The 14,103-nt window shown below is 41.1% G+C and overlaps 1 protein-coding gene across 1 annotated transcript; it reads left to right on the top strand.

Moving 5' to 3' along the window:
• Positions 1–614: 614 nt before the first annotated feature.
• Positions 615–5,702, top strand: LOC123996683 (N-acetyllactosaminide beta-1,3-N-acetylglucosaminyltransferase 3-like). Its single transcript, XM_046300284.1, has 2 exons — positions 615–654; positions 3,841–5,702. Exon 2 carries the CDS (start codon positions 3,851–3,853, stop codon positions 5,009–5,011), a length of 1,161 nt encoding a protein of 386 aa, XP_046156240.1. The 5' UTR covers positions 615–654; positions 3,841–3,850; the 3' UTR covers positions 5,012–5,702.
• Positions 5,703–14,103: the final 8,401 nt, after the last annotated feature.

The raw sequence follows: 14,103 nt of genomic DNA, 5'->3' as shown, positions 1-14,103 counted from the left end.
GTGTGTCTCGGATTTCCGAAAATAATAATACTAAATGCTCTGAGACCAGGTTGCAACCAATCAATGAGTCTATACAGTACAGTGGCGGCTGACGAGTGGAAGACGGCTCTTAATAATGGGTGGAACAGAGCGAAATGGAATGGCATCAAACACTTGGAAACCATGTGTTTGTTTGATGTATTTGCTACCATTCCACTATTCCATTCCAGCCATTACCACGAGCCCAACCTCCCCAATTAAGGTGCCACCAACCTCTTGTGATACAGTATAATTAATTTAAAAGTTAAAAAAATAAAAAGATGTACCAATGCATATTGCCCCTTTAATGAATACATTACATTTATCTTAGCCTGTGATTCGTGTAAGGGTTGAGGTGACGCAAGGCGCATATTCAGGAACATTAAATGTAATAGGTATGTGTTCAGAAGGGTACAACGTTTTGGAACGCTATATAAAACAAGCATGCATCACTGACATGCAGAATAAGTAATCACATCGGCTCTGTTTGTGGTATTTCTATCTGCAACGTTCTAGAATGTGTTCGTACTGAACGGTGCCCCTGGTGAATAACGCCCAGCGCTAAGAGGTAAGTGTATTTATAATTTTCAGAGTGAGCCAAGTCAACACCAGACGTTCTGTCGGAGGGGGGAAAAGGTAAGAAATAAGTGCATTGTAAATATGCAGATATGCTTTTCTATGGCAATGAATTAGTTGTATAAGTTCACCATACTACAAATACATATAGGCTACTATATTGGTTTGTTTGTTGGCATAGTTTATACGAATATAATCACTAAAAAGTAATGACAGATCAATTTTATTGATACGAACAAACAAATAAATTGCGTTTGGACGTTCCAATACAATTAGAATAAAGTCGTGCAGATCCGTAGGCTAAGCTACCCAGAGAGAAATTTAGGAACTATAGGCATGAGCCACTATCAATTGTAGGCTAAGCCTTACAGTGAAATACCTACTAGTATAGAGGATATTTTCTTAATTACTGTGACAGAGGCACATGTGGTTATTATAAGAAATTGTTAGCCTATAAATTCACAGTTGGATTAAAACAACGTTTTAAAACGGGCAGACTGTTTCAGACTGCGATTGACTGGGGGACACCACTTTCCTCTTATTGTCAATGAATTAAAGAAATTCACCTACACTACAACACTGTCACAATCACATTGGTTAGTAGCTTAATATGTATTTCTAATTTTAATTATACAAGCACTTGAACAGTGTGTGTCTGGGCATGGGGCTGTCAACAGGGGTGGACTGGGACCAGAAATCAGCTCTGGCATTTCTAACACACCGGCCCATATCTTTCATTGAGACCCCCATTATTAACCAGAGAAAAGTCGTAGCTGTATTGAAGTGGCATGTTTTTAGGGAATCTCGGTTGTTTTGATAGTGCCTAAGGTTGAACTGCATTAGAGCTGTCAAATTCACAAGCGGCTCCTGGCATTAGGTCTATACCTAAAGCGGACATTGCCATTGGCTGCATGCTGCCAAATGAAGAGAAATCCCATTCAACCTTGTTTACAAGTTTGAACACTTGAATGTGAGATATAATATAATCTACACCTTGATTAGGCTGATAGAAATCCAAATGCTTTAGTTGAATGTTCAATTTGACCGTCATTATTTATAGCCTCCACTGTCTCTTTCTAAACTTTTAACGTGAGTGGTATGGGTGTGGCTTTTTGTGGCCATGATAAAGAGCAGCTGCTCATCGATTTGACAGCTCCAATGCAGTTAGGTTACACACACACCTCCGACACCACCAAAACATCAGCTGTGCGAGTGTCGGCTATTGCCGGTTAACAATAGGAAAAGTCAATCTTTCCTCACTTGGTAACGGCACTGGGGACTTTATGTAGCAACCACCTAGTAGACCGCATCTAGTAACTGCTAGTGGTGAAGGAGAGCAGGCTACCAAGGTAGAGGGGGAGTTTAGGTTACCCAGAAGGGCTTTGTAGATGAACCATAGAGAATGAAAGGGGCCTCTAATGGCAAAAAGGCCATTTTAGCATGAGCAGCGCCATTGAGGGCTTCAAACCATGCTTCCGCCATTTTAAAGTAGTCAATTTAGTCAACTGGCTGGGGATTCTTATAGGTTGTAGCCTCAATGGCACTACCCATGCTGTAACAGACACTATAATAGCACAGACATAAAGATGAGTCCTCTATTGATCTATATTGGATGAACCACCATTTGATACAAGGCGCAAAGTTGGGTGAGAATTGATTTAAAAAACGCAGAGATGCATAATAAACAGTCTCTTTAACACAGAAGAGGCTGCATGCAGATTCAATAAGTCGCCACAATCAATTACAGAAAGAAAAGTGTCTTGAAAAAGCTGCTTTCTAGCCTCAAATGGGAAGAAAGCCTTGATACGCCAGTAAACACTCAACTATAAGCAAATTTCTGAAATTGTTGTATGGCATTAACCTTTACTTAACAATGCTATCTATTTTTCTTGCTGTTTTTTTCCCCCCAGTTGTTTGAGAAATTGCTCATCCACTTTGCAAAACATGTCTTGATAAACGTCCAGAACTGTCGGCTTGTTCCACTTATTTTCACCAGACATGACAACATTGGATCAGTTGCCACCCTATTGCCTTGCATTTCCATTACTGCAGTCCTATGATGTAATTGAGAAAATTGAATGCATATGCCAAGAACTACCTAATACTGATTTTACACTTGATCTCATTTGAGTTGATATTTCATTATTGTCACACCCCTACCTAACCCCTGAAGGACGTCATTGTCCAAAGGTTGAAAGGACTTGAATGAATAGTACTCTTCTACATCATAGAAATACATAGTTGATTATTGATTTATAATCCCCCCCCAAAAAAAAAATGATTAGACATGTATACCTGTCACTATGCGTCACTTTTATTTATTATACTTTAAAAGGAGAAATGAATGTCCATTTTGTTTAGCTGTTGATTCTCTCTTTCTTTACACGGCCTGTCTGCTGTGTTTGACCTTTTTATCTGAACACTCTAGTGTAAACCACTGTGCCTCAGGAACACCCCACCACCCGCTCAGCTCAGAAAGGAAACTGTTGTGGTTCACTGCACAATAACTGTTAGACGGGGCATTCTTTGTCTTTAGGAATTCTCTGTTTGTTCTTTGTAAATGTTTTCTTGAAAATGTTCTCTTTTTAAATTCATAATCAGAGGATGAACACCTAATAATATAATAATAATAATATAATATATTATTATTATTATTATTATTATTATTATTATATATTATTCTTGAAAATGTTCTCTTTTTAAATTCATAATCAGAGGATGAACACCTGTGTCTTTCTGTGAATCTAATGCTGACTGCATGTTTATAGAATATCATTTTTTATGCATTCGTGTGACAATTTCTTTATTTCAAATTGAATACTATTTTCCTCAGTAATGACTGTCTCAGTCGTCTTATGTTTGTCATACTGTAGGAAGCATGTTGTTTAAAAATATTCTGCAGACATATTTTGGGCATAGAACTGCAACAATGTTTTTTCACTTTACTAGTGAAATAGTAATTGAAATTATTAAACGTCAATGAACGATGGAGATAAATTGGGTTTTCTGCCCATGATATCGTTTGTGGTACTTCAAAGCATTTTCCCAATGTCATTTAACTTGGTTTCATAATATAATTTCTTATTTTTGTTAAATTCAGTCACCAAATTTCTCAATTTATAGTATGTCAACCAATCAGAGCTTAAGACTGTGTCATCTAAAATAGTTGTTCTTTGTACAGGGACAAGAAACACAGATGTATTTGTGGCCCATTTTAAAAGCAAGTCTTGTTTTTTCTCATTACAGAGCAACAAGGATGAGAAGGTCTTCTCGTTTGCTTGAGGTGACAGCTTTACTTGTAATAGGCATTCTGTGCCTGGTCATCATTTTTTTTAAAGAGGACATTCCCCCTGATGAACCCCCTAACCATGTCCAGATAAACAGAATGGAATTAACCTACAAAAACAGACCTCTGAAACCAACCAGTGAGAGCGCAGGTGTTTTCACCTGGGGCCATTGTCAACGGAATGAGTCTGCCGCCAATGTGTCAGGATTTTCCACTCTGCCTGGTCACATCCAAAACTTCCTCTTCTATCGTCATTGCCGCCACTTCCCAATGCTGCTGGACGTACCTGATAAATGTGGAGGCCCTCACAAGTCTGCTGACGTCTTCCTTCTGCTGGTCATAAAAAGCTCACCTGTGAATTACGACCGCCGTGAGGTACTACGGAAAACCTGGGCCAAGGAGCGACTGCAAAACGAGGTGTGGATCCGCAGGATTTTTCTCTCTGGAACCACAGGCACAGGCTTTGAGAAGCGCACGCTAAACAAGCTTTTACGACTGGAGAATCGTGAGCATAATGATATCTTGCAGTGGGACTTCAACGACTCCTTCTTCAACCTCACCCTGAAGCAAATCGTGTTCCTAGAGTGGATGGACAAGAACTGCCGCCAGGCCAGATTTCTCTTCAACGGTGACGATGATATCTTCGCCAACACAGATAACATGGTGGACTTCCTTCAGAGCCAGAAAAACAAAGATGGTGACAAGCACCTTTTTGCGGGCTATCTAATCCGCTATGTCGGACCCATTAGAGAGTCAGGGAGCAAATACTATGTCCCAGTCCAGGTTCAAGAGTCAGACTCGTATCCCCCTTATTGTGGTGGAGGGGGCTTCCTGCTCTCTGGATACACAGCTATGGTCATTTACAAAATGTCCCATACCATTCTCATTTTGCCAATTGACGACGTCTACATGGGAATGTGTCTGGAAAAGGCTGGTCTTAGTCCAGAGTCCCATTTTGGTGTCAAGACTGCTGGACTGCAAGTCCCCTCCCAAAAAGTGGACGCTTACGACCCTTGTTATTACAGGGAAATAATTCTAGTACACAGATTTCTACCCCATCAGATATATATCATGTGGCATGGAATACATGAACCTAACTTGAAATGTGGGAATTTGCAAGGTTCACTTTAAACCTTGAAATCAGTCGCCTGCTCAGGTTTCTTTTTCCAATCTTTTTTTGCCAAGCAATTACTGAGGTGTGCTCTCTCAAAGCAGGTGTTATTACTGCAGATGTTTGAACAATGCCGGATCTATTGGCATATGGCAGGGTACTGTGAAATTTGACAGCTGGCACTGTTATTCATGTAAATGATTAACACATTGATTTATAATTCCCCCCCCAAAAAAATGAATAGACGTGTATACCTGCCACTATGCATCACTTATATTTATTATACTTTAAAAGGGGAAATGAATGTCCATTTTGTTTAGCCGTTGATTCTCTCTTTCTTTACGCGGCCTGTCTGCTGTGTTTGACCTTTTTATCTGAACACTCTAGTGTAAACCACTGTGCCTCAGGAACACCCCAACACCCGCTCAGCTCAGAAAGGAAACTGTTGTGGTTCACTGCACAATAACTGTTAGACGGGGCATTCTTTGTCTTTAGGCATTCTGTTTGTTCTTTGTAAATGTTTTCTTGAAAATGTTCTCTTTTTAAATTCATAATCAGAGGATGAACACCTGTGTGTCTTTCTGTGAATCTAATGCTGACTGCATGTTTATAGAATATACTTTTCTATGCATTTGTATAACAATTGTGAACAGATCCGTTTGTCCGTCGCACCCTAACACAGGTTGGAGACATAAAATGAACAGACCAGAAGCAGTGGATGTGGGTTCCTTCTCTTTTGTATCATTTACTAAACGGGTCTTCTTTCGCCCGACAAAATAACTCCAGTACAGGGGACATCCAACGCTGAAACACCAGCGTAACAAAACATGAACTAAGCTGTTGACCTAAAGGCTGTGGCCAAAAAGGGAAAGCAAAACCATAAACAGCTACTCCTGTCTTAGACTATCGTCTATACGTGACAGTTACAGGAGGAACGCTTCTCTCTATCTAAAACCTGTCTAGGTTAACAGAGAGACAAGGTGCCCAGTCACATATGCTTTCTCTGAGGTAGGAAAAACCGACGCCCTCACAGGTCCACGTCTCTACTCTCAATCCTCCCCCAGCTCCTCTCCTGGCACACCGCTATAGGAGGAAGACACAAAGCAATTAGTGAGCCCAGCTGTGTACTAATTGGCTTTACACTGAGTACCTGTCCCCTGAGGAGGGTGCTGTCATTTAGTCTTCATCTGGCTGGTTGCTGAACTCTCACACAGTGTTGTTGCAAATTGCGTGTGTGATTTAGTCTTTAATCACACACACAAACACACACTTTTAATTGTCATTTCGGTCATTTGTGTGGTATTACAAAATATTTGTCTAATGTCTCCAGTCATGTAAAACTATGTACAATTGCATGGAATAATTTTATATAAAGGTCTATTCTTTCCCAGAACCGCATATAATAGATGCATGCAATGCTTTATTATAAAGGGGATTTTGGGGGGAGGTTCCAGGTTTCCACTTCATTACTATCGCAATCTGACCATGTCAGAATCAGATCAGTGATTAAAAGAAGGAAGGCATAGTAGCACAATCATTCCATCTCATCATTGATTCTGTTTTGAAAGGACGATAACTATTCAATGCCAGTGAGTTACAACTGAACATGTATCTAACTTTAATATTTAGCCTTTTTTCATTTTCTAATTGGTTTATTTTAATGGATTAGGGACATATAGAAATTAACATTAGAAACCGGTATTCAAATCATAGTTGAAGCAATTTTTCAACGCTACTTGTGATACAATTAGCTGATTTTCCATGACCACACGCACTTTTGGGCTGGTGTGGGAGCTTCCAGGAAAAAAATGATCCGTTGTGTTAGAAATGCCAGGGCAGTCCGCCCCTGGGTCGGGAAGATCAGATCCCAATACTATTTTAATCATCTACACTTGTCCCAAAATTTGGGCACAGTCAGAACATGGACAAGATCAGGACAAAGGATGCATGTTAGCACCAGGTATACATTTTAGTATTTGTATTTATTATGGATCCCCATTAGCTGCTGCCTTGGCAGCAGGCCCATACTCCATTGCCACATATCTACAACGCAAAATCCATGTGTACGTGTGTGTATAGTGCGTATGTTATCATGTGTGTATGCATGTGTCTGTGCCTATGTTTGTCACTTCACAGTCCCCGTTGTTCCATAAGGTGTATTTCTACCTGCTTTTTAAATCTGATTCTACTGCTTGCATCAGTTACCCGGTGTGGAATAGAGTTCCATGTAGTCATGGCTCTATGTAGTACTGTGTGCCTTCCATAGTCTGTTCTGGACTTGGGGACTGTGAAGAGACCTCTGGTGGCATGTCTTGTGGGGTATGCATGGGTGTCTGAGCTGTGTGCTAGTTAACAGTCAGCTTGGTACCTTCCGCTTGTCAACTCCTCTTACAAAAACATGTAATGAGGAAGTCAATCTCTCTTCCACTTTGACCCATGAGAGATGTACATGCATGTCATTAATGTTAGCTCTCTGATTACTTTTAAGGGCTAGCCGTGCTGCCCTGTTCTGAGCCAACTGCAATTTTCCCAAGTCCCTCTTTGTGGCACCTGACCACACGACTGAACAGTAGTCTATGTGCGACAACCAGGGCCTGTAGGACCTGCCTTGTTGATAGTACTGTTAAGAAGGTAGAGCAGTGCTTTATTATGGACAGACTTCTCCCCATCATAGCTACTGTTGTGTCAATATGTTTTGACCATGACAGTTTACATTCCAAGGTTACTCCAAGCAGTTTAGTCACCTCAACTTGCTCAATTTCCACATGATTCATTATGAGATGTTGTTGAGGTTTAGGGTTTAGTAGATGATTTGTCTCAAATACAATGCTTTTAGTTTTGGAAATATTAAAGACTAACTTATTCCTTGCTACCCATTCTGAAACTAACTGCAGCTCTTTGTTAAGTGTTGCAGTCATTTCAGTCGCTGTAGTAACTGACGTGTAATAGTGTTGAGTCATCTGCATACATACATACACACCCTGGCCTTACTCAAAGCCAGTAGCATGTTGTTAAGTAAAGATTGAAAAAAGCAAGGGGCCTAAACAACTACCCTTGGGAATTCCTGCTTCTACCTGGATGATGTTTGAGAGGCTTCCATTAAAGAACACCCTCTGTGTTCTGTTAGACAAGTAACTCTTTATCCACATTATAGCAGGGGGTGTAAAGCCACAACACATACATTTTTCCAGCAGCAGACTATGATCGATAATGTCAAAAGCTGCACTGAAGTCTAACAAGACAGCCCCCACAATAATTTTATCATCAGTTCCTCTCAGCCAATCATTAGTCATTTCTGTAAGTACCGGGCTTGTTGAGTGTCCTTCCCTATATGCGTGCTGAAAGTCTGTCGATTTGTTTACTGTGAAATAGGACTGTAATCTGGTCAAACACAATTTTTTTCTAGAAGTTTAGTAAGGGTTGGTAACAGGCTGATTGGTCAGGCTATTTGAGCCAGTAAGGAGGGGCTTTACTATTCTTGGGTGGTGGAATGACTTTAGCTTCCCTACAGGCCTGAGGGCACACACTTTCTAGTTGGCTTAAATTGAAGATGTAGCAAATAGGAGTGGCAATATCGTCCGCTATTATCCTCAGTAATTTTCCATCCAGATTGTCAGACCCTTCTTCCACATTTGACTTTACGTAATTCAAAAGCACAATTCTTGTCTTTCATAATTTGGTCAGATATACTTGGATGTGTAGTGACAGTGTTTGTGGCTGGCATGTCATCCCTAAGTTTGTTTATGTTGCCAATGAAAAAGTAATTAAAGTAGTTGGTAATATCAGTGGGTTTTGTGATAAATGAGCCATCTGATTCAATGGATAATGGAGCCGAGTTGGCTTTTTCCCCCAAAATTTAATTTTAGGTGCTCCAAAGCTTTTTAGTATCATTCTTTTATATAATTGATCTTTGTTTCATAATATAGTTTATTTTTATTTAGCTTAGTCACATGATTTCTTCATTTTCAGTACATTAGCCAATCAGTTGGGCAGTTTGCTATAACTTTTGCGTCATCCCTCTTAACCATACAATTTTTGAATTCCTCATCAATCCAAGGGATTTAACAGTTCTTACAGTCATTTTCTTAATGGGTGCTTGCTTATTAGTAACTGGAATAAGCAATTTCATAAATGTGTCATGTGCAGCGTCTGGTTGCTCCTAATTACACACCACAGACCAACAAACATTCTTTACATCATCAACATATGAATCACTACAAAACTTATTGTATGACCTCATTTACACTATATTAGGCCCAGCCTTTGGGACTTTGGTTTTCCTATATACAGGGGGTACTGGTACAGAGTCAATGTGCGGGGGCACTGGTGTCGAGGTAATTGAGGTATGGCCATTTTTGTAGGGGTTGTTACATTTTTCGTAAGGGAAGTCTTTTTAAACCTCCATTATTTTCTTTTCTTATTTCCTGCATTGCAGGAAAGGTTCTCCTGCAACAGGGTTATTAAATTAAGATCCTACATTTGTACTTTGTCTGTTATGCAGTTGGAATTGAATAACACGTTTTATTTAATTTACTTGATTTACTTAATTTACAGTGCATTCAGACCCCTTCTCTTTTTCAACATTTTGTTACATTACAGGCTTATTCTAAAATGAATTAAATAACAAAGAAAAACTAAGTAATTTCACAATAAGCTTTGATTAATGTGTTGCTTTACTACTAGGATATCGATCCAAATAAAAAATGTTTAATTCTATAGCCTATTCCCAGGATTTTTTATGAAGAAATTCTAGCATGTCCTTTTGAATATTGGTTAAGATAACTTGTTTCTTGGTTTAATACCAGAGCATGTCGTCATTGACTAGATGAAATTGACGTTTTCTTTAAGGATGAATTAAGTCAGCATGCACTGTAGGTGACGTCATAAGTGTCTGCTTCCATCCGAAGCTGCAATGTTGACATATTCAAGGAAGAATCATTTTCCAGTATAAGGAGTACCCAGCCCTTCAAGTCATTCCTGATGAGTCATAGGTTTCTGCTGCTGCCAATGTTTTCACTGGCACTCCCCTTACACGATTTACCACCCTGTAAAGAAGTGGGTATTTTTACAGTTTGTAAATTTATTTTTCATTGTTTTTAATAACTTGCCCAGGGACTGCGGTTGGAAATTAGCCGGCTGGCTAAAACCCGGCACTTTTACAGAAACGTTGTTTGTAGAGCGTCTGCTAAATGACTTAAATGTAATGTAAATGTTTAATGTGCACTGCCCCCCCCCCCTCCCCAAAAAATAATAGCAATAAAACTAAACTCAAGTGAGATGTGTGGCTTATGCACACATCCTGGTTTGGTGATATTGAAAAGTTACTACACAAGGTAATAATGTGTTGTAATAGCCTCATAAATACACTGTCAAGTATTACATAGCCCTGAAGATCTTTAACCCTAACCCTAACAGCTATTCAAAATGCACAGACAGTGTAACTGTGCACCTCTCTAATACCTAAATAAAACAAACAAAAAATAAGTAAAATATACTGTGTCCGTCAAATATATATAGTATGTATAAGCTGGAAGGCGAAGCCTAAGTGTTACTTTCCATTAGTTTACTCCAATTAGGGGAGGGGTTGCCAAGAGAGTGCACAGCTGTCATCAAGGCAAATGGTGGCTACTTCGAAGAATCTAAAATATATTTTGATTTATAAAAAATAAAAATAAATGGTTACTACATGATTCCATATGTGTCATTTCATAGTTTTGATGTCTTCACTATTATTCTACAATGTAGAATTTAATAAAAAAATAAAGAAAAACCCTTGAATGAGTAGGTGTGTCCAAACTGCTACTGTCCTAAAAAAAATCTCTATAAAAATCTGTCAATTTAAATAGGAGCTTTTTTTTGCAGTGGATCCCTGGCATCGGTGGATGTCGCACTTCCACAACTCCGGTGAAAGGTGACAGAGCTAGAGCGGTATTTGTCAGACCATGAGACATCCTGAAAATCGGTCTTTGCACAAAATTGTCTGTAGTGTCCGAACAGTTTGGTCTACAAACTATTATTACTATTACTATAGTGTTCTCCATTTTGCCCCCCCCACAAGTTCTCCGTTTTTCCCCCACAAGAGTCTTTGTACCCATCTGAAGTTGGTAGAACCGATCTGCCAACTTCTGTGTGTAGTGTCTGAACAGTTTGGGCTACACACTAATATGAAACCCCTGTGGAAAGGTGAAACTCTCACGAAAACATTGGTTTTGCTCTAGGGCCTCAAGACTAGGCTGAGTTTAAAAAATGAATGAAAGTACAGTGCATTACAGCCTTATTCTAAAATTGATTAAATTGCTTTTTTCCTCAATCTACACACAATATCTCATAATGACAAAGCAAAAAGAGGTAAAAATACTGAAATATCACAATTACATAAGTATTCAAATAAAAAAAATATATGTATTAGTCACATGCACTGATACAACAGGTATATAAACCTTACAGTGAAATGCATACTTACAAGCCCCTAACCAACAATGCAGTTTAAAAAATACAAAATAAGAATAAGAAATATACTAGTGATGCAACCAGGCAGGATTGGTATATCTGGTATATTTCTTATTCTTATTTGTATTTTTTAAACTGTACGAGCGTCAGAGCCGGTTCTAGTACAATTCGATCTTAGTCCTGTATTGACACTTTGCCTGTTGGTTCATTCGATGGCATAGCGGGATTTCTTGTAAGCTTCCGGGTTAGAATCCAGCTCCTTGAAAGTGGCAGCTCTAGCCTATAGCTCAGTGTGGATGTTGCCTGTAATCCATGGCTTCTGGTTGGAGTATGTACGTACGGTCACTGTGGGGACGACGTCATCGATACACTTATTGATGAAGCCAATGACTGATGTGGTGTACTCCTCCATGCCATTGGAAGAATCCCGGAACATATTCCAGTCTGTGCTAGCAAAACAGTCCTGTAGCTTACCATCTGCTCCATCCGACCACTTTTTAATTGACCGAGTCACTGGTGCTTCCTGCTTTAGTTTTTTCTTGTAATCAGGAATCAGGAGGATATAATGATGGTAAGATCTGCCAAATGGAGGGTGAGGGAGAGCTTTGTATGCATCTCTGTGTGTGAAATAAAGGTGGTCTAGAGTTTTTTTCCCCCTCTGGTTGCACATTTAACATGAAGGAGGGAACAAAGTAGAACGAACGAACCAATCCTCGTCACCGAAGTCGCACTCAACGACCCAGTGGATACTGAGCCCGCCCCCGGAATCCATTCCTTCGGGGTTCACATCCATTTCCTCTTTCCTCCTCTGCTCTTCAGCGAGCCTAAACCCAAATATGTTATGCCTCGTTCCCTCCTTCAGGTAACAGTAGTAATATTCAGAACTGTTCATTCCCTTTCAGTTGGTCACTTGGTATAACATACTATGGGACCATACATTCACGCTGCAAGCCGGCTCAGAGGGTGACAAATTAGGAAGCCCAAGGCAGCCCAAGCCCACACGAGTTCCAACGGCTCCAAAAAGGAGTTACAGATGCCATATTTTCCCTAATACTTACCTGAGAAGCCTGAACTGTCAGAGTCCCATATAGTGGACCAGAATATGCTGCAACTGAAACATATCCCCACAGAATAATGCTGCCACCACCATTCTTCAACGTAGGGATGGTGCCAGTTTCCTCCAGATGTGACATTACATTACATTTAAGTCATTTAGCAGATGCTCTTATCCAGAGCGACTTACAAATTGAGCGACTTACAAACCTTATGACATCCAGTGGAACAGTCACTTTACAATAGTGCATCTAAATCTTAAGGGGGGGGGGGTGAGAGGGATTACTTATCCTATCGTATCCTATCCTAGGTATTCCTTAAAGATGTGGGGTTTCAGGTGTCTCCGGAAGGTGGTGATTGACTCCGCTGTCCTGGCGTCGTGAGGGAGCTTCAACTGGAAGCCAGTGGAGAGAACGGAGGAGCGGGGTGACGTGAGAGAACTTGGAAAGGTTGAACACCAGACGGGCTGCGGCATTCTGGATGAGTTGAAGGGGTTTAATGGCACAGGCAGGGAGCCCAGCCAACAGCGAGTTGCAGTAATCCAGACGGGAGATGACAAGTGCCTGGATTAGGACCTGCACCGCTTCCTGTGTGAGGCAGGGTCGTACTCTGCGGATGTTGTAGAGCATGAACCTACAGGAACGGGCCACCGCCTTGATGTTGGTTGAGAACGACAGGGTGTTGTCCAGGATCACGCCAAGGTTCTTAGCGCTTTGGGAGGAGGACACAATGGAGTTGTCAACCGTGATGGCGAGATCATGGAACGGGCAGTCCTTCCCGGGAGGAAGAGCAGCTCCGTCTTGCCGAGGTTCAGCTTGAGGTGGTGATCCGTCATCCACACTGATATGTCTGCCAGACATGCAGAGATGCGATTCGCCACCTGGTCATCAGAAGGGGGAAAGGAGAAGATTAATTGTGTGTCGTCTGCATAGCAATGATAGGAGAGACCATGTGAGGTTATGACAGAGCCAAGTGACTTGGTGTATAGCGAGAATAGGAGAGGGCCTAGAACAGAGCCCTGGGGGACACCAGTGGTGAGAGCATGTGGTGAGGAGACAGATTCTCGCCACGCCACCTGGTAGGAGCGACCTGTCAGGTAGGACGCAATCCAAGCGTGGGCCGCGCCGGAGATGCCCAACTCGGAGAGGGTGGAGAGGAGGATCTGATGGTTCACAGTATCGAAGGCAGCCGATAGATCTAGAAGGATGAGAGCAGAGGAGAGAGAGTTAGCTTTAGCGGTGCGGAGCGCCTCCGTGATACAGAGGAGAACAGTCTCAGTTGAATGACTAGTCTTGAAACCTGACTGATTTGGATCAAGAAGGTCATTCAGAGAGAGATAGCGGGAGAGCTGGCCAAGGACGGCACGTTCAAGAGTTTTGGAGAGAAAAGAAAGAAGGGATACTGGTCTGTAATTGTTGACATCGGAGGGATCGAGTGTAGGTTTTTTCAGAAGGGGTGCAACTCTCGCTCTCTTGAAGACAGAAGGGACGTAGCCAGCGGTCAGGGATGAGTTGATGAGCGAGGTGAGGTAAGGGAGAAGGTCTCCGGAAATGGTCTGGAGAAGAGAGGAGGGGATAGGGTCAAGCGGGCAGGTTGTTGGGCGGCCGGC

The sequence above is a fragment of the Oncorhynchus gorbuscha genome, linkage group LG15, assembly GCF_021184085.1.
Source record: "Oncorhynchus gorbuscha isolate QuinsamMale2020 ecotype Even-year linkage group LG15, OgorEven_v1.0, whole genome shotgun sequence".
NCBI classification, from domain to species: Eukaryota; Metazoa; Chordata; class Actinopteri; order Salmoniformes; family Salmonidae; genus Oncorhynchus; species Oncorhynchus gorbuscha.
This window is presented reverse-complemented; position numbering and strand designations above follow the sequence as displayed.

Coding starts and splice junctions, on each gene's coding strand:
- LOC123996683 (XM_046300284.1), top strand. CDS start 3,851: ATGAGAAGGTCTTCTCGTTTGCTTGAGGTGACAGCTTTACTTGTAATA.